General features: G+C 46.0%; 4 protein-coding genes across 4 annotated transcripts; 1 reads left to right on the plus strand and 3 right to left on the minus strand.

Annotated features, from left to right (window-relative positions):
• Positions 1 to 566: 566 nt before the first annotated feature.
• On the minus strand, positions 567 to 1,408 carry HD556DRAFT_1394228 (uncharacterized protein; the record flags this gene model as incomplete). Its single annotated transcript, XM_041303637.1, has 2 exons — positions 567 to 825; positions 873 to 1,408. Coding segments are annotated over 2 exons (573 nt in total), but the record flags the coding sequence as incomplete, so codon positions are not given.
• A 570-nt stretch (positions 1,409 to 1,978) lies between these two features.
• HD556DRAFT_1491587 (uncharacterized protein) lies at positions 1,979 to 4,290 on the minus strand (the record flags this gene model as incomplete). The annotated part of the gene is made up of 9 exons (XM_041308801.1): positions 1,979 to 2,525; positions 2,590 to 2,791; positions 2,844 to 3,061; positions 3,110 to 3,181; positions 3,252 to 3,599; positions 3,653 to 3,714; positions 3,798 to 3,878; positions 3,933 to 4,119; positions 4,174 to 4,290. 9 exons carry the CDS (start codon positions 4,288 to 4,290, stop codon positions 2,304 to 2,306), a joined length of 1,509 nt encoding a protein of 502 aa, XP_041157085.1. The 3' UTR covers positions 1,979 to 2,303.
• Positions 4,291 to 4,842: 552 nt separating this feature from the next.
• HD556DRAFT_1491597 (uncharacterized protein) lies at positions 4,843 to 6,477 on the plus strand. The gene is made up of 6 exons (XM_041308802.1): positions 4,843 to 4,910; positions 4,959 to 5,198; positions 5,241 to 5,326; positions 5,381 to 5,462; positions 5,576 to 5,988; positions 6,045 to 6,477. Exons 1-6 carry the CDS (start codon positions 4,882 to 4,884, stop codon positions 6,167 to 6,169), a joined length of 975 nt encoding a protein of 324 aa, XP_041157086.1. The 5' UTR covers positions 4,843 to 4,881; the 3' UTR covers positions 6,170 to 6,477.
• A 6,271-nt stretch (positions 6,478 to 12,748) lies between these two features.
• On the minus strand, positions 12,749 to 16,837 carry HD556DRAFT_1491603 (uncharacterized protein; the record flags this gene model as incomplete). The annotated part of the gene is made up of 3 exons (XM_041308803.1): positions 12,749 to 14,041; positions 14,096 to 16,060; positions 16,160 to 16,837. Coding segments are annotated over 3 exons (3,936 nt in total), but the record flags the coding sequence as incomplete, so codon positions are not given.
• Between the last annotated feature and the right edge of the window lie 1,716 nt (positions 16,838 to 18,553).

Consider the following 18,553-nt stretch of genomic DNA (forward strand, 5'->3'; position numbering starts at 1 on the left):
CCCCGAGGCCGCTCTTGCGATCGTGTTGGTATCTGGGTCGGCCCAAATCTGACCCGCCTTCTGATTAGCTGGGGTTTGAAAAACGCCTCGAGGAAGTTTCTGTCAAGCTTGAAGCATCGTATTTCAGGCGATGCGAGTCATTTTGTCCATGTTCGTATATACTACTCACCTTATAGAGTCTACCAGCGAAACTCTCACATAGACAAGGTGGGAAAATACTATAGAGAAGGGCTATGGGGCCCCGTTACTATCACATCCACGCTAAGTTTGAGCTTTACCCTTTTCGTGGTGAAGCTAACAAAGTTTAGTATAGCGTGCTGATTTTCACTGCATATGGTATGAATTGGAGCCTCAGTCTAACATTCGCACTCATTGTCGGTTTGTTTCCGTGGACAAAACCCACCCTTACTCTCGAGTCTGGCGAAGTCGTGAATGCTGATTTAGTTATCAGTCACGGTGCTAACGGAGTTAAAAGTACTTTGCAGTAGTACGTCATGCATTCATGGGTGGTCCAGATTGAGCCAGACTCACAGCAGATGCTGCGTATATGGTCATTACCCTGACAGAAAAACCTCTACAAGACCTGGACCTGCGGCTCTTGGTTGAGAAATCTGAAATGGTAGGATGGTTGGGTCCACGCCGCCATATCAAGGCGTATAGTAAGTATTGTATGAGTTTGATTCTTCTGAAAGAGAGTATAATCTCGTGATGGTGCGTCTTGACGACGGCGGTGAGGAATCATAGACTGCAAAGGGCAGCACAGACAAGATGAGGGCTGAGTTTACTGGCTAGGAGTCCCAGTAAGTGCCTTTCAGCAACCGCACACTACATTCTTCCTCTCGTGAATCGAAATAGCATTCAGAAGCTCATACTTATAGGTCTGCTGATGTTCGTTTAGTGGCATCCAACTCATCCGACTGGTAAGCCACAACGTGCTCAAGTGTCTGCAATGGCCGTAAGTGGTTTCCGTGTGTCCTTGCGACCATGAGTCACGATTCATTTTCAGGTCGAAGATGCTGCTGTTTTGGGCCTTGCGCACCTCTCTCAGATCCTTCCCCTGCGTCACACCTACCAATACATCCGCTACGATCGTGCAATCGCTACTGAAATTTATTCTCGTCTGATTCAGCACATTTAATCTTCCAGACGATCCGCAGCAGGAGAAACGAGAATGAGATCGAGAAATGCGTGCCTCGATGGAAGACGCTTTGCGCGTGGCATGCGGCGGAAGGAATACATTGACTCCGGCAACCTGGGTAACACAAACCAGTGTGCTGACAAGGAAAAGAATTTGACGCTGACGAAGAAGTAGAGAAATGGTGGCGACTATGGGCATACTCTCAGGGGCCTCACGCCTTGTTGCGATTCTACCGATTCTTTCTTTATTGTAGTGCAATTCGAATCGTCCACTTCGGACGTTAATCTAAGAACGGTCAGATAAGACCATTCAATATGGCCATGAGCAGCCATCAGACTATCGTAAGATCCTATCAACGCCGACGCGACGCTAAGACAAGGTAAGTGAAAGGTCACAGGTGTGATGAACCCCCAGTCACTTGATTTCACGATTCACATTCTAATGTAAGTGTGAAATCATCAAATAGTTGGAAATTCGTGTTAAAGTTACCCGTTCAGTCGGAACCAACCAACTCACGTCAGACGCTGGCAGCCTTACTTGGAATGATATCACCGAGCATCACCGGTGGGCGTCAGCGCTACACCCGGTGGGCTGCTGAGAGACAAGCAGGGTGATCAATAATCGATAGCATGATGCACAAAATTATGCTATCTGCTAGCGTGACGTCTGCCAGCCTATCTGCCAACTTATTGAAACTGTTGGGATCAGCAGTGATGGAAGGGAAGACGCATGTATATATAGTTTATTCACATCTTTCACACCTTGACAGCGTGCTGAATGGATCCGTTGAAAGGATCCGTTGAAAGGATGAGGGTTGAACCTTACTAAAATATTTCTTTTGGACATCATCTGAATAATTTTATAAGCCGCTTTGATCACGGGAGGAACTGTAGTGCATTATTGGCTGCCTCGTGCAGTTTTATTTGCCAACTATAGGTTAGAATTTCGCCCAATAGAATGCAGCATTGCCCCTTTGGCCGGCTACACACCGATGTGATAGGTACAAGTTACTGTTGGAAGGTTAGCGAAAAGATCGGTATACTAGTAGCGGCTAGTGACAGAACCTCGGTACTCTCCGTTCTTCTACACTGCATGTCGATAACAACCATGAGGTCAATGAACAGAAGACGTGAATGAGTCGGTCCGTGCATAGGCCTTCTTAGGGTCAATGCCTGGCCTTTTTCGATTTTCCTCCACCCGTCGTACCCCCACTTGCAACACGCCTCTTGCCTTTAGATCCATTACTCCCGACGTCACTCAAGGCCGCATCCATGAAGCGCAGGGTTTCAAGTGCGCCTGCTAGAATCTGCTTCTCCCCGAGCCGCACTACGATGGCATGTCTCTTGTTGAGCGTGAGTGATTCGGATGCAAGAAGCTTTGCGTCAACCTAAAATGAGGAATAATTTCCGTGTCACCGATCCCCGAGCGGGACTATAATTGAATGAACATACTTCAAGATCTGGCGATTGATAACTAGTCAAGCGCATCTCGAATATCCTTCGTAATAACGGAGAGACTTGGTAATCAAACTTGGCTTTCGGGAAACGCCCTTTCTCCCGTGTTTTTTCCCATTCTTCTTGGGTGAGAAGGAGAAGTCTTACGAAAGATGTTAGCGCTGCAGGGAGAACTGGGTCTGCGTCGATAATGAAAACGCTGGATAATGTGCTTGAGTACAGGAAGAGAAAAAAGTAAGCAAGTGCCATACTCATCGCCCCCTTCGTCGAGCCACCAGTCGATCCGTCGCCGATATGTCTCGCCAGTAGATAGATCACCACAAACAACGTTGACAACAAGGTCTGCTCGTATTTCCACGACGTCTTGTGGATTTCCAAGCGAACCCTTTAGATGGGGACAAGGCACAATATCAACATGTCCGTAGCGCCGGAGCAGGTCTGAGTTGGGCAGGTCGCCGTATGTATTGAACTTGAATGTATGTAAACCAACATAATCACTTGGTGCGGACCGACTTACTATTTGTTCTCCAGCTTTGATGGGCTTCGTGGTGACCATTTGAAGATGGTGCTTCTCGTAGAAAAGTTTCGCCTGTGAAGAGCCGTATGAATGTCATGCAGGTACAACTGCGACAGAAGAATTTGATGTCCACATGACTTACATTGACAGAGTCATATCGAGCATTCAGAATATCAGCCATAGGCACCATTGCAATATCCGATGTATCCTCTATCTCCTCATCATCACTATCTCTGTCACTGCTCTCTTCGTCCACAGCTGCCCCACCATCTGCTGAATCGTCAACATCCATTGCGCTCCCAACACTCGTGTTGGCCTGGGTGTCCTCGTTACTGTCTTCTTCTGTGACATGTTCGGCATCCTGCTCAATTCCACCTTCCCACCTCTCTACATTGAAGCTTCGAGATAGAATTCGGCTGCCTGTAATATGGTACTGATGAAGTGTGTACCATGTATCGATTTGATCGGAGAGGAAAAGATCCGGTCGAGTCTAATTCGTCCAGTATTCGAGTCCGAGTGGGAAAAGTCAAAAAATAGACCTACCTTGATCGCCGGAGTTAGCTTCTCGTGATAGTCGCGTTCAGCCTCATCCCGACCTATCTTGTCTAGATTTCACCACTGTCAGCCAAGTGCGTCCACTTTCATAAACGAGAATGCGACGAGAAATATATAAAAAATGACGACAGACCTACCACAGCCGTCCCTTGGAGCTCTTGCAGTTCTTCGTCACTCCAGAATATTGGGGTATCGAATTGCGTCGGGAGCGACGCTGTATCTTGAGTTGAGAGAAAAAACTGACAAGCGGTCGTTTGGAAAGACCTACCGAGATATGTAATCCACTTTCCTTGGTTTCCTTGAGCTTCCTCCCACATCATACAAAGAATCAGCCCAGCCCAACCCTTGTGCAATTTGTGCTTTCTCCATTCTTCAAAACCGAATGCAGAAGGAAGGCTCGAGGTCTGAGTTGAAAGTGTTAATGAACGAGGAAGCGTGAAAATTGTATGGTTTTCCTGAGAAACATGTGAGCAATCAATTTGGACGAAATTTTTTTGAAGGAGACGAACAGGTATATCCTGGAGTGCGACCGCACCACGTCCACTGCCAGGAAAATCGGTGATGGCCATCATCGAAGTATCCAAGACCCCACCATTGTGTTGAAACCAAGCAACAAAATCATCCATGTTTCAAAAACTCTGTGAAAGTCAATTTCAAGTGCATATGATGGTGGGTGAGCCCAGTGCTAGGCCTGGCCTGTGGATAATTAAGCCAGCGCCGGCACATCACTATATTTGGTCAGCGGCTACGTATTATATTGTGACAGCGTATGACTGCTGCGGCCTACTCCGCAACAGACTCTCATCCTATAAAAGCGACTCCAAGATCACATGTACAGACGTTCTTCCAACGATGACCCAAACAAATGAGGGCCTAGTTACCGATGGCCAGCCTCGAGGTGAGCAACTTTGATCATATATCTGCTATATCCAAATACTGACACGCCAGATATAGCAAACCCTGCCTCCTCACCACAGCCTTCAGAATCAGAGGACTCGCATCAGTTTCCTTCTTCACCACCAGGAATATACGATAACCAACAATTTACCCCGCCTGTCTTTGAAGTAGCGCCTTTGCCGCCCCAATCACCAGAAGCTGGCGAAATGATTACTCTTTCGCCCCAACCTCCTGCTATTACTCAGGCCGAAGACACCCCGAGCCTTCCGCAGCGTCCTCTTGATGCTGACGTGGATCCACGCATCGCGAGCCTGCACGCAATGTTCCCAGATTTCGACGACTCTCTACTGTGTGTAGACAGTGTTCTGTCAAGTCAAATGTGCTGAATGATGTGCAGATCATCTGTACTCCAAAGTGTCAACGGTGACCAGGATATGGCAATTGACACACTGTTGGGGATGAGCGATCCTGATTACGTCTCCCAGCCGGCACCGCCGCCGGAGCAGCGTGAGCCTACTCAGACTGATCTAGACGAGCAACTCGCTCGACGTCTCATGCTCGAGGAAGAGCAAGCTGCACAGAATCAGTGGCACCCTCCGCAGCAGGGACAAGGGCTCCAACCCTATCAGTCGAGGTGGTCTGCTAGTCGGGACCGGGGAGGTGGAAATGAAACCGGAAGGTATGACAGTATGGCGCAGGCGGTTGCTCCACCGCAACGGGACACTATGGCAGAATTTCAAGATGGTTTCAACAAGATAGCAGAAAGTACGTATTTAAATTCTCGTACCATAGTCAGTAACTGACTTCGGAAACCACCAGCTGGCAAGAAGACATTCTCTTCAATTGTTTCAAAAGTCAAGGCGAAGATACAGGAATACGATCAGGGCCAGGGAGCTTCCAGGTACGCATCCCTTTACGTCTGTCACCAAAGGTTGTTTCATTAAACGATAACGCCACTTCCATTGACATTCGCTTCTTTGTTTACGCGAAATATCTAATGGGTCTTCGTTACAGACAAGATACACAACCTACGTGGGGTCAGACATCTCAACCTTCATGGGGCGGTATACAACCCACGCAGCACCAGGAATCCTACTATGACCCCAATCCACCGGGCGAAAGTGGAATTCGTGGAAGCGGGTGGCAATCTCCTCCCCGTCCCGGTGGAGGCAACTCAAATCCAAGGACGAGCTCCGTTCCTACTCTCGCTCCAAGCGCGACATATGCTCCTCCGAACTTCGTCACTCAGACTGTACCGAACTCTGCGTCCGTTGCAAGCAATAGCCCGACCTATGCAGGGTCATCGACATATTCCCCGCCGAACACAGGCATGGGCGCGTCCCCTCCTCCCGAACTTGCTCGGCGGTCAGGTGACACCCCAAGGCCGCCGTCCACGGGCGTTGGTACCCCGAGTGGAATAGATGCCAGTCAGTCGTGTTCTTTCCTCCCGCTGCTTTGCGCCTCTAATTTCATCTCACGTTAGCTAAATTTGGACTTCTGCCCAAACGACCTGTATCACTCCTTCGGGAACAGCCCCAACCTACACACAGAGACGATAGCGACGATGAGTTGGAATACACGGAAAATCCATTTGAGGAGAGGAGGTAATTAGGTGACTATTCTGGGGCAACAAATCGGAATCATCTGTGACTGCGACCGCTGATAGACTATATGTTATGGTGTGTACTGTACCAGATAACAGCTGCAATGTTTCATACAAATAGACGTTTTTACAATAATCGGTACCTACTTTTTTTGACTGTTAGTTCTAACTGGTTGATGGCTCGTCACAAAAATGAACAGAACGCACTCAAGTTATGCGTGTCACTATGCTGGAGCGTAGATGATGATTGGTGAGCGGATTCCGGGACAGGACAGTAAGAGTGTGGGATGTCAACCACAGCAAGCCAGTCCGGGGTTTGAAGAACTCGGCGTGCTTACAGTAACTTAGGATGGGGAAAATACAAAGTACACTGTGCTCATACGCGGTCGACAGTACATTGACACAAAACAGTACTTGTCCGTGAGCACAGTGAAAACCAGTTGGAAGCAATTACTGTTAATGATGATTGACGAGGACGCGCTATGACCGGTGCTCTCAGCGATGATTCGGATATACAATCATTGTGGTTTGATTACTGTCGTGAGTTACAGGTAGTACTGTCAAAACATGAACAAAAAAGATCAGTATGGTCCGTTCTCCGAAATACACCCAACTACGATGTCTCTAGCATCCTGAAGATCACCAGATCATCAATAGAAGTCATGTCTTCGTCCCGTGGCATAATCTTGTGATCCGATACGATACTCTTGTATTCCCCACCATGCTGCTTTGCTAGGAGAAGTGCACGGAAAGGCCGTCCAGGGCGAACGATCAACATCGACTCTCACGAATGAGAGTCCGTATCAAGAGATCCATCTTCTCCAGTATGCCTGCCAAGTGATTCGTCCAGCGTAGACTCTGGCAAGGATTCGACTGTGACCAGGCAGTCAAGATCATGACGATCCTACGGACGAATGAGTAAGGATTTCTGTCAAGTGGGACTTCGTATCTGTGGGTCGGGAGCATATTTGGCGAGCATGATTTTGAGAATTTCGATTGTTCTATTAGAGTTGAGCCCCGTGAAGTGCTGCATGATTCAATTTGAACCCACGATATGGATATTGTCTGCACCGTGTCGGCATAAGCAAGGGCCTCTGGATAGAGGTTTCGTGCTAAATTGGCCTTACTGAGGTGCGCGATAAGGGAATCGCATAAAGGATCCGACCCGATCGCAGCCAAATAGTCACCTCGCGATTGCTCGCGGCTCCTTTTGCAACACAACACTGCAGTCTTGCTTGAAGGCTCATCGATACTAGAATGAGTTTCGATGTTGAGGTTGTCAGAGATGCGAACTCACCGGTTACCCGAGGTAGACCAGTCGAGGCAGCTGCTCTTCATATCTTCGTCAAGCATATATATCATGAAATGATGAGATTCGACAGCTTCGGTCAGTCGACGATCAGCGCGGAAGAACGCTTCGCACCGTCTTTGGTTGAGGGTTTGCCGGACAAATCTAAGTCCTAACCGAAGAGCTGTGCAGTACACATCATGAACATATGAGTGAAAGTGAAAAATCAATAGACGAACGTCAAATGACAGTGAAAAGTAATGTTGACAATACGAAAGCCCAAAATCAGGTGTTTCCTGCTGTGGTCGAGTTAGTAGTAGTAAGGCCTCACGAATTTGATGTCGGAGATACTTATTAGATGTCTTGCCGCAATCATCATGTGAACTACAGCATGTCGGCAATACCACAGCAGCTACCAGATGAGCGCTGAGCACCTGCTGAGTACTCGTCCTTCAAAGCCTAATATTTTCGCCGTGGGAAGCGGGCCCCTCGCTTGGGCGCCCCGGCGCTTTTTCGGCGCCCCCCCTTTTTTCTTCACAACCCAGGGGGGGCCAGGGCCTGCTCCTCATGCGGCATTCTCACGCCTCCATCCCCTTTGGGTGGGGCGCCCTCGGCGCTTTTTGGCGCTTTTTTTTTAAGTCGAGATGTCTCAGGGTTTGGCCACTTCCTCTCGTGGTGCTCTTGTGCCTGCCTGATTATGCCTACTCCTTTGGGTGCTTCATCGCTTTTTAAGGCGCTCCCCTTTTTGTTAAGAGCGCTCTGGCGCTTCAGGGGTTTTATGGTTTGGGCACTCCCCTTTTGTCAAGAGCGCTCTGGCGCTTCAGGGGTTTTATGGTTTGGGCGCTCCCCCTTTTGTCAAGAGCGCTCTGGCGCTTCAGGGGTTTTATGGTTTGGGCGCTCCCCCTTTTTTCAAGAGCGCTCTGGCACTTCAGGGGTTTTATGGTTTGGGCGCTCCCCCTTTTTTCAAGAGCGCTCTGGCGCTTCAGGGGCTTTATGGTTTGGGCGCTCCCCCTTTTTTCAAGAGCGCTCTGGCGCTTCAGGGGCTTTATGGTTTGAGCGCCCCCCTTTTTTGCAAGAGCGCTCTCTTGACCTATTGATGTCACAAGACTATGGATAGACTTTTCTTGACAAGGGTTATAACTTTGACTTTCATCGGAAAATGTTCCCATGGTCAAGCTGCTTTCTTGAACTGTTCACTTTCGAGTATTTTGCTTATAACTCACTAAGATCTTGACCTATTGATGTCATAAGACTATGGATAGACTTTCCTTGACAAGGGCTATGACTTTGATTTTTATCGGAAAATGTTCCCACGGTCAAGTAAGCAAAATGCGAAAATTCACCAAGTCAAAATTCACTAAGTCTTGTGATGTGGCTTTGTTTGGCACAGCTTATATAAGCAAAAGTGCGGTCAACCACAAGTAGTGTTGCCGGTTCCAGCCACCTCAACCTCACATAATCCTTACTTTATAAGGATGCCATAACCCAGGGGTAGTGTTATCTTTGTTAGCCTAGATTCGGCAGTGTCCGTCACCTCTGTGCTCGTCGTCAGCAACGATGAGCCCAACAATTCTCTCAAATATTCATACTTTTTTCTCGTTTCTTTTGCTATTATATATATTATATATATGTATGACATGTAACATTAAATATAGTCCAAAATTTTGTGTATTTGAAACACATGATTATCAAAAGTTCATGCTCATTGTTACCAACTGTCAGCTCGAGAAAACATCATATAGTCTACAGAGAGCTATAGACTCAGTCTTTACACTGTGAGAGGTAAAAACAGACCACACTTATATGGTCAAAACAGAAATAGGTTACAAAGTTCAAAACTTTTTTCTCTTCTTGGGCTGGTACATATGTTAGAGGGATTCCCAAGGATCAATATGAGCCCAGAATGAAAGAAAACGGCGGTTGGGATGTGGAGATAAAGTCCAAATACTGACTTTTTCATACCTGTGACCAAACTCAATATTCTCGACCTCCAGAGACCCTGGGATTATCACCAATCGATTTCTACGTCTTAAAAGCACCAGGACCATTATTTACAGTATCGGTTTTGAGCTAAAAGTGACCATAGTAAGATATATGAGGTAGGAGGGGGGAGGAGGACCTTCTATATCTCAACAACCTGATTTTTCCTGACAAGACGGGCTTGACCATCGTGTTTAGGGACATCAGGAGCACTCCGGAAAAATACTTTTAGAGGACAAGCAAGTCATGGGAAGCCTAGAAAAATCGACCTTTGAGGGGGGTATCAGGAAAACTCCCATATGTTAATTAGGATGGACTCAAATCACTCTGGGACCATTTCCAATCGATTTATATGATAATAAAACAGTAGGAACATCTCTTTATATACCGGTATTTACATAATATCAAGATATATGAGTTTGGGGGGGGAGGGGGACCCTGCATATCTCAACAACCTGATTTTTCCTGACAAAACTAGCTTTACCATCGTGTTCAGAGGCATCAAGAACCCCCAGGAAACATACTTGTGGAGTCCTAGCAAGACATGGGAAGCCTAGAAAAATCGATCTTTGAGGGGGGTATCAGGCAAACTTGCACATCACATTCCATATTGGTTCAGAACACTATGAAGCCATCTCCAATCTATTAATATGATCCTTAAATACTGGGAACATCCTTTTCACATCATTATTGACATGAAGTCATGCCTCTTGGTGAAGTAGGTGGGGGGAGGGGGTAGCATGACTCTCAAACCTGATTTTTTCAGATCAAATTCGCATTTCCATCTCATTCAGATTGGTCAATAACCTCTAGATCAAGTTCAACATGAAGCCAGACAAGTCACACGAAGGCTGAAAAAATCAATCATTGAGTGAGGCAGCATGACAGGGGTGACACAGCTTACATAAGCAAAAGCGGTGGACTTGGACTCACTTATACCAAGACTTTGCAAGATCAAGTATTTCTGTTGCTGCTCTATATATATGGATCAATTACCTTCATAATGAGCCTGAGATCGAGCCATGCGAGTGATATATTGGTACTGTTGGCAATAGTTTGACCCCCATGAAGGGGTGGCAACCAACCTCAAATGCCCCCAGAATCACCAAATCAAAAAGCCCCCAGAAGCGAAAATAGTTGGTACTGTTAGCAACAGTTTGACCCTCATGGAGGAGTGGCAACCAACCAAACATGCCTCCAGAATCACCAAGTCAAAAAGCCCTCAGAAGCGAAAATAGTTGGTACTATTAGCAACAGTTTGACCCTCATGAAGGGGTGGCAACCAACCAAAAATACCCCCAGAAGCGAAAATAGTTGTTACTGTTAACAACAGTTTGACCCTCATGGAGGGGTGGCAACCAACCTCAAATGCCCCAAGAATCACCAAGTCAAAAAGCGAAAATAGTTGGTACTGTTAGCAACACAGCATTACAGACATTCATAACTTTTAAATGTGATTTTTTTGAATGAAAAGGGCATTACCATCGTGTTCAGAGGGCTCAATACCCCCAAGTGAAACGTCTATTTGAAGCCAAGCAAGTCATATGAAGGTTGAAAAAATCAATCATTGCTCGAGGTGGGTCTGCTTACATAAGCAGAAAAAATGCGGAGGCAGCACAATGAGGTGGTTATTTTTCATGGACAAACTCATGTTTCCAGTGCATTAAGCAGGTTATATCATATTCAAAACAATTTCTGCTTCAAGTCTGGCCAATCACATGAACACACAAAATATGAAACTTGAACAGATGCAGCCAGCCAACTGAACTGAACTGACCAACATGACTTTTGTGACTCAGACAAAAAGCTGAAATCATGGCAGGACAACACTTAATAGCTTGCCATGTGGAAATGAGAAACAGGTGAACTCATTGTGAAGGACTAGGTTCAAATCCTCGTCCTGTCATGTTTTCAGTGTTCAAACTGGTTCGTCTTGACTCACCAGTATGAGTTCACCTGTTTCCACTTCCATATGACAAGCTCTGAAGTTTTTGTCTTCGATGATAAGTAAGACAGCAAGGAAATCACTACATGTTTGAATGAGAGGTGAGGAAGGTGAAGGTGGTAATCAATCTTGGGACGAGGCAGATGGCACTGCTTATATAAGCAAAAATGCGGTCATCTCATAGAGGTGGCCAATAACTACTTTGTATTCTAATAACTTTCGCATTTTTGGCTTCACCTTACATTGTGGTTTGCATTTCTAATAAAGGTGACCAGTCAAATTTTTGCTCCTACTAGCTTGGATCATATCAGTACCCTGCCTCATGATCAACAAATATATTGCACGTGGGAATGCTTATATAAGCAAAAAAATGCGGTCAACATGAACCAAAAATTTTCTCTTTCTTTCTTCCTCCCCACCTACTTACTTACTATCTGAGTTTTTCATTTTTGCACTTTTTACCTACAAACTTCTATGCTGGGTGTCACTCCTCAATGGGGGTCAACCTGTTGATAACAGGCCCAGTTTTCTTTGCTTTTTTGCTTTTTTGTACCTACAAACTTCTATGCTGGGTGTCACTCCTCAATGGGGGTCAACCTGTTGATAACAGGCCCAGTTTTCTTTGCTTTTTTGCTTTTTTGTACCTACAAACTTCTATGCTGGGTGTCACTCCTCAATGGGGGTCAACCTGTTGATAACAGGCCCAGTTTTCTTTGCTTTTTTGCGTTTTTGTACCTACAAACTTTTGTGCTGGGTGTCACTCCTCAATGGGGGTCAACCTGTTGATAACAGGCCCAGTTTTCTTTGCTTTTTTGCTTTTTTGTACCTACAAACTTTTGTGCTGGGTGTCACTCCTCAATGGGAGTCAACCTGTTAATAACAGGCCCAGTTTTCTTCTCTTTTTCACTCTTTTGTACCTACAAACTTCTATGCTGGGTGTCACTTTGTGACAGTCAACCTAGTGATAACAGGTCCAGCATTTTCGCATTTTTGCACTGTTGTAGTCATATCTGTCACTATGTATGAGAGTGTATCTATTTCTAATGTAAATGATAAATTTTTCTTCCAAAAGTGTGAGGTAGAATTACTCTGCTGTGGAAGTAAGAAAATCATCACACTGTATTCTGAGAGAGACAGAGTAAGTGAGTATGTACAAAAATACCAGAATGCTAATTCAATACCATCTGACAAAGTCTGAATCAGGTTTGTGACCTTTCAATCTCATTATTACCTGTTAACATGAGAAGAACCATCTAGATTGGACGATTGGGCTACCACATATGACAATCCACTAATGTATGTATATATCTTGTACATATACTAATCTGCATCCAGGTCATCATTTCATGTCTCAGGGCCTAATTCACCCATTGGAAATGGCCTGGACTTGCGAGGACGTGGTGGAGGAGGTACTCTTTTGTTTCTCTTGGCCATGGTAATCTTTTTGTGAATCTCCCGACGCTTTTGCCTCTCTGTCTTCCTTCTCAGATTCCCATCAGCATCAAATGGTTGTGAGTCCATGAGGTCAGCTGCAAAGATGCGCTTTCCTTTGATAATCTTCATGGTACGACGCGCCCTTGGTGCCTTCCTTTGACTCTCCCCTCCCCTTCCAATACAGTCGATCCTATAAAATGAAGGATTTGTGATGAAAATGATGGAATCATTCTTTTGTGTCCATACTCTTGCACCACTTGCAGGAAGACAATGCAGATCAGAAAATACCTCGCGTAAACCTTGCTTCAACGATGACCGCTGGCCCTCCTCCATAATCTCCATCACCCTGTGAAACTCTGCGATATATCCATCTTGCTCCCAAAGTACAGACCACTGCGGGTTGCCTTTATGTGCGGCATCAGGGTTTGGAAAGAATAATGAGCACCTGTCTGCAAATTTTCTTGACTTGGGACCCATACGACCTGGGGTTACACCAGTATTGTTTTGCAGCCCAGCATTGCATGCTTCGAAAGTGACTGCAGTAAGTGTGTCATCAATGCTAGTCATCGTCCAGCACTTCATTGCCTCGCGAAGTGAATTAGGGTATGGTACGATTCCTTTTATGACTTCCGTGGTCAGCATCAGCCACATCTGCCTTGTGAACATGATGACCAAACGTTCAACAGAGAGTTGAGTGTTAGAAAATCTGGAAGACCACGTCCACTCCCTCATTATAAGTGCAGGCGAACCGGAAATGGCAGCCTTGAGGCGTGCCCATGTTGGCGTCCGACCAAGGGGGTAATCCTCCAGCTCAGATTCACAGCTCTGCCATGCGACCATCCTTGCAACCGCTCTATCTCTTTGAGCTTTTGCATTTACACCCATGAGGGCCAGCACATGGACGTCGTCGATTTGCTGCACCTCCTCCAAGCATGTATCGCTGCTGAGATCGAAATCTTGGACGAAAAACATCCCTGCTGTCTCGAGAACATTTCTATATTCCAGAAGAGCAAGGGATTCGCGGATATGGAAGTCATAGATGATGGGGGTTGATGTAGTCGAGCGCAGCATGTGGTTCAGCACGCCGGTCAGAATTCCAAGGTTTGGAGGATTCTTCTTTACAATTCTGATTTGGGTCCTCTGAATCTCCCGCATTCTTCGTCTGATGAGCTCAAACCAGATCTTGGATGGGATCCATAGTATGGGATCAGATTGCAAATATTCAATAGCCTGGAGTTCAGCCATTGTCAGAGTAATTCAGCTCCAGTGTCGATGATCACTCACCTTGCTTTGGATATTATCTAGCATTATTCTAGCTGCACGGCCACTGACCCGATACTCATCTCTGACACCATAGGTCTTCTCCTTGCAGCCGTCGACCACCTTCATCACATCAAAGCATTCAGCCATGTAAGATGGAGATATTTTGTATGCATCGCTGTCGGAAGCGAAGTTGACTTGGTTGTTGTTTGTTCGGATGGACTCGTAGTATAGGTTGTAGGTGCTCCTGAATGCAATGTGCGTCTGCTGAGATCTCTCCTGTTGCATCTCTGCCTGAAGCGCGCCATATCTGGAGAGCATGTTGTGGTGATGCATCTCGCCACGCTTGTAGCCACCTGCGCCAAATGATGCCTCTAATGCATCTAATCTCCATAAACCGACGACTGGAACCTCTGGGGAGTGGGGTGTAAATGAGATGCCGATGTCTACCAGCAACTCTCCATGTTTCCTGTTCATCATATATTCCCAGTTAAGATCAGGAAGGTTGTGAAGCAGAGCCTCTTCTGGTCCTGCGAAACGCCCCCTTTGTCCATCCTTTGTGAGAAGCTTGATTCCCTTTCCCTCTAGAATAAAGAATGATGACCCATACATGCTGAGCTCGCCCTCTCCATCTTGTATGCGAGCTTCCATACGGTCCTGCACGTCTCTAAAGTCGTCATCGGAGAGTGGTATCGTCTTTGGAGGTCCCCATCCACCTTTGCGTCCATCTTTACCTCTTGCCTTGTATCTCGCCTCTTCCAAAGTGTGCTTAAGGTAAGGCGCCCAGCTGACATCGGTGGAGTCCCCTATAGACGGCAGCAGCACTCGATCCCAAAAGATATCCAAGACCTCCTTTGGCATCAATGTGATTCTACGACCGTTCACTGGGTGTTGGTGTATCATCCTTGGGAAGGCAATATAAAGATTGAGCGTTGAGGACGCAGAGGATATGCGCCCAATGCAGATGTGAGGGATCGCAGACATGGGAAATCTTTTTGATAGCCATTCCGTTCGCCCACCAGGAGTATTAGCATCTTCCTCAGACTGCGGAATTGTGATGTCGATGTATGCATGGTTGTGCTTGAAAATACCAGGCTTGGTTTGAAATGGAGGAGTGACATAAATCCCCACAGATCCTCTGCATCGGAACACCTTTGTCGTCCAAATGATACTGTCAATGTCCAGCGAGGTCTCTATCTCATCCTCTGAAAACTTTATTGCATCTCGTTCAAGGTCGACATATATTGGAGGTCCATCACCATATCTATGGCTGGTATGGCCACGAACAAATGAATTATGTCCGAACCTACATTCCTCGTGAAGGGGGGGATCATACTGTGCAGATTCTATTAATTCGGAAGCAGAGAGGATTTCCACATCTGTCACATGCGTGTGCTGTGCGTCTTGAGATGATCCGATTCGTGCAAGGCTGTATGCACCTGTCACTCGATCTGGAATTTGATTTGAAGCGTCATAGGAGTTTGTTGTTCCGATAGGCATGATGTGGTCCATGGTGGCTATGGGGTCGCATTGATAGAATATATGAAATGAGCTAGGCGTGATGCGATATCCATGATCGACCCAATCGACCCAAGCAGACGAGAGCTGGATTGCCCCAGCCTGGAATTTTGTTGTCAGATTTATGTCCCTCTGTGCTTTCAACATCTCTATCGTAGGTCCATCCTCATAATCGTCGAATGTGTGATCATGATGAAGCCACATTCTACCTGAATATGCAACCAGAGGGAGTGGTGCAATAGGACGTGGAAATCGTTTGTTGCTTCCAAGATGCCAGTTTTTCACTTTCCTGCGAGGTGCAGATGCAGACACAGAGCGCTGCATGTCATCTGTATTATTCAAATGATGTGGAATTTCTATCTCCAGTTCCAGGTGAGTTCCAATGGCGCGAGGGACAATGTTATTGCGGTTCCTTGATCCATTCAGCTGTTTGTGGTCTTTTAATAGCTTTGCAAGATTTTTCTTTCTGTCCTGCGATAGGTTTATCCCAAGGGAATCATCATTGTCGCTCAATTCAGCTTCTACATCCTCCCCATTGAGCATTGTCTCCTCTTGATCCTCAGCACCAACTGAGGGGCGTCTACCATCCTGTGATCGACCACAACGCTGACATATTGAACAGGTGGCACTGACGACAGTCAAGGTACGGAGGAGCTTGAGACATTCAGTCTGGTGAAGTCCATTCTGAATGTCATTGATGGTATCCTCGTCTGGAAATTCATCCTCGCTCCAATTGTGTCGTTGGCTGTCTAGCAGCATGAGATAATCGCTGCAGCTGCGCTTGATACGACCTGCTATAACACGCAACATGTTAATTCTCAACCTGTGACCACATTGGACTTCAAATGTTGGCAAGCCTCCGCTTTCATCTAATCCTGATGCGAGACATTGCTCTAGCACGGAGCAAGCTATTGGACCACAATCCAGTCCATTTTGCATCCAATCCCTGGGTATCACAGATATTTCAGTGACATCACCTATCCTCCAGCCATGAAGGGATGCAATTCTTCTCCAATATTCCGGTCCTTGCCAATCCTCCCAGTTGTATGGACCAATCCCGTCGACTTCCATTGCAGAGTCGGAAATATAGCGACCAAGAACATATGCTGTGCATCGCTGATAGTCGAAAATTACAGCAAAGAAATGATCGGAATGATGGACTATGAATCCAACAGGGACGATTGGACATTCCCCCTGAGGAGGAACAAAATAGTTCCTTCTGAAGAGATCCAATTCTTCCGTTGTGATTTCGTTGACCCTAGCTGTATATAGGTCCACGTATCTCATGCTTGATGTTCCCAGATTATCATACCAGACATGAGACAAATAAAAGTTTGCCACTGTTGCATCAAGCCACTCGGTCGAGGCAAGTGTTTTCCAGTTGTGCCACACTGATGTCCAGAATAGTGGTTGGGCCATTGCACAAGCTAAAATGGAGAATATTGAGTGTTTGCCATTGTATCAAGATCATTCTGAACTCACAAGAAATTTCCTCGGCCGTAAGGTCAGGTATCGCATCTTGTGGAACTTCAACAGAAGGTGATCGGAGTATAGCTGGTGGTAGAGACGGCCTGTAATCTTCATCCTCTATTCTTCCTGTAGAGAGCATTGCACTACCTAATGAAGACGATAAATATATGTGACGCCAGGTGGAAGAACAAGAAATGTTTTTACTTTGTACTGCATCCTCCATATATCCCTCCATATTTCCTGATTCATTATCACACGATGATTGGCGATGAATCATCCGACTTTTGGATGCTGATATTAAACTTCAAGATATCTCCATTGAATAATGGTTTAAATTCTCACTGACCAGTTGCTCTGGGACGAGAAATATGCTTTTGTTGAAGTCCCCGATGTCCAATATTGGCGGATGGACATTCAATTATGTCTCCATCGATGCATAGAATATCATCATTTCCATGAAATAATCCTTCTTGCATGATATTGTCGTCCAACAGTATCATTGCCTTGCCGAGGAACATTTTAATTGTCGCCCCTATTCAATAGAACATTTGTATTTACCTGCTGGTTGTCGTGAACTGGGTTGCTGGTCGCACGGATGATATATCTGGACTGATCATTTCCTCTCTGTGATGATATTGTATCCTTCGAAGCCATGTTCTTCAATTTGTTGCCTATGCCAACGATCATGTGAATACAAGACAAGGATAAATGCAAGAACTCACGCTGCGTGGTTGATTTCTTAGCTGGTCGTCCACGTGGCCGGCATTGCTTCTTTTTGATTGAATTATCCATCTGTTTTGCATTCCCTCCATTGTCGATGTCCATCAAATGTGCCCTGATATCTTGATTCGCATTCAAGCTATCATCTGCTAAATTATTCACAGCACATGATGCCTTTGGATTCCAATCCAGGATTCCAGACGTCATTATCTTCTGTATTATCTCAGCCACATCTGATTGTACATCCCTGGGTGCATTCCAAGGCTGCTGATCCTGGTCTTGTAACATGCGTCCTGGTAGTATATCCAGTGAAGGATGGTCCATTTCATCGATGTTTGGCCGCAACAGCTCAGGGATTGGGCTGATTGTGGCACGGATGAGTCGTCTATTTGCATTCAGGATTTGCCCGTCTGATGCTTCAGCTGGAAATGTAGGTAATGCAGGTTTTCCTGTACCAGGTAATTTTTATCAAATTTGTATTTAAATTGTGGTCAAGCATAAATACTGACGATGCTGTCTCACTCGCTTTCTCGGCCTGCCTCTCTTTGGCTTCTCCTGTTGGACCTCAATATCCCTATTGTCCAACATCTTGCATGTTTCTTCAGCTGCAAACCTTTCTCTACCATTTGAATTGTCATTTGATATGACTTCAGTAGCACGGTCATAAGGAACGCCAGTAGAACCTAATACTCTGGATCCCTGTGTGTCTGGATCCAATATCTTCAATTTAAGTATTTGTTGCAGAATATCGAGTGAGTCCCCGTCATTATCCAT

The sequence above is a fragment of the Suillus plorans genome (assembly GCF_016647745.1).
Source record: "Suillus plorans strain S12 chromosome Unknown HD556scaffold_53, whole genome shotgun sequence".
NCBI classification, from domain to species: Eukaryota; Fungi; Basidiomycota; class Agaricomycetes; order Boletales; family Suillaceae; genus Suillus; species Suillus plorans.

What these genes read in the sequence shown, in the direction of transcription:
- HD556DRAFT_1491597 (XM_041308802.1), top strand. Translation starts at nt 4,882, where the DNA reads ATGTTCCCAGATTTCGACGACTCTCTACT. An exon ending in CAACCCTATCAGTCGAGGTG is followed by an intron (nt 5,199 to 5,240) that starts GTCTGCTAGTCG and finishes TGAAACCGGAAG; the next exon opens with GTATGACAGTATGGCGCAGG. An exon ending in CAGGGCCAGGGAGCTTCCAG is followed by an intron (nt 5,463 to 5,575) that starts GTACGCATCCCT and finishes TCTTCGTTACAG; the next exon opens with ACAAGATACACAACCTACGT.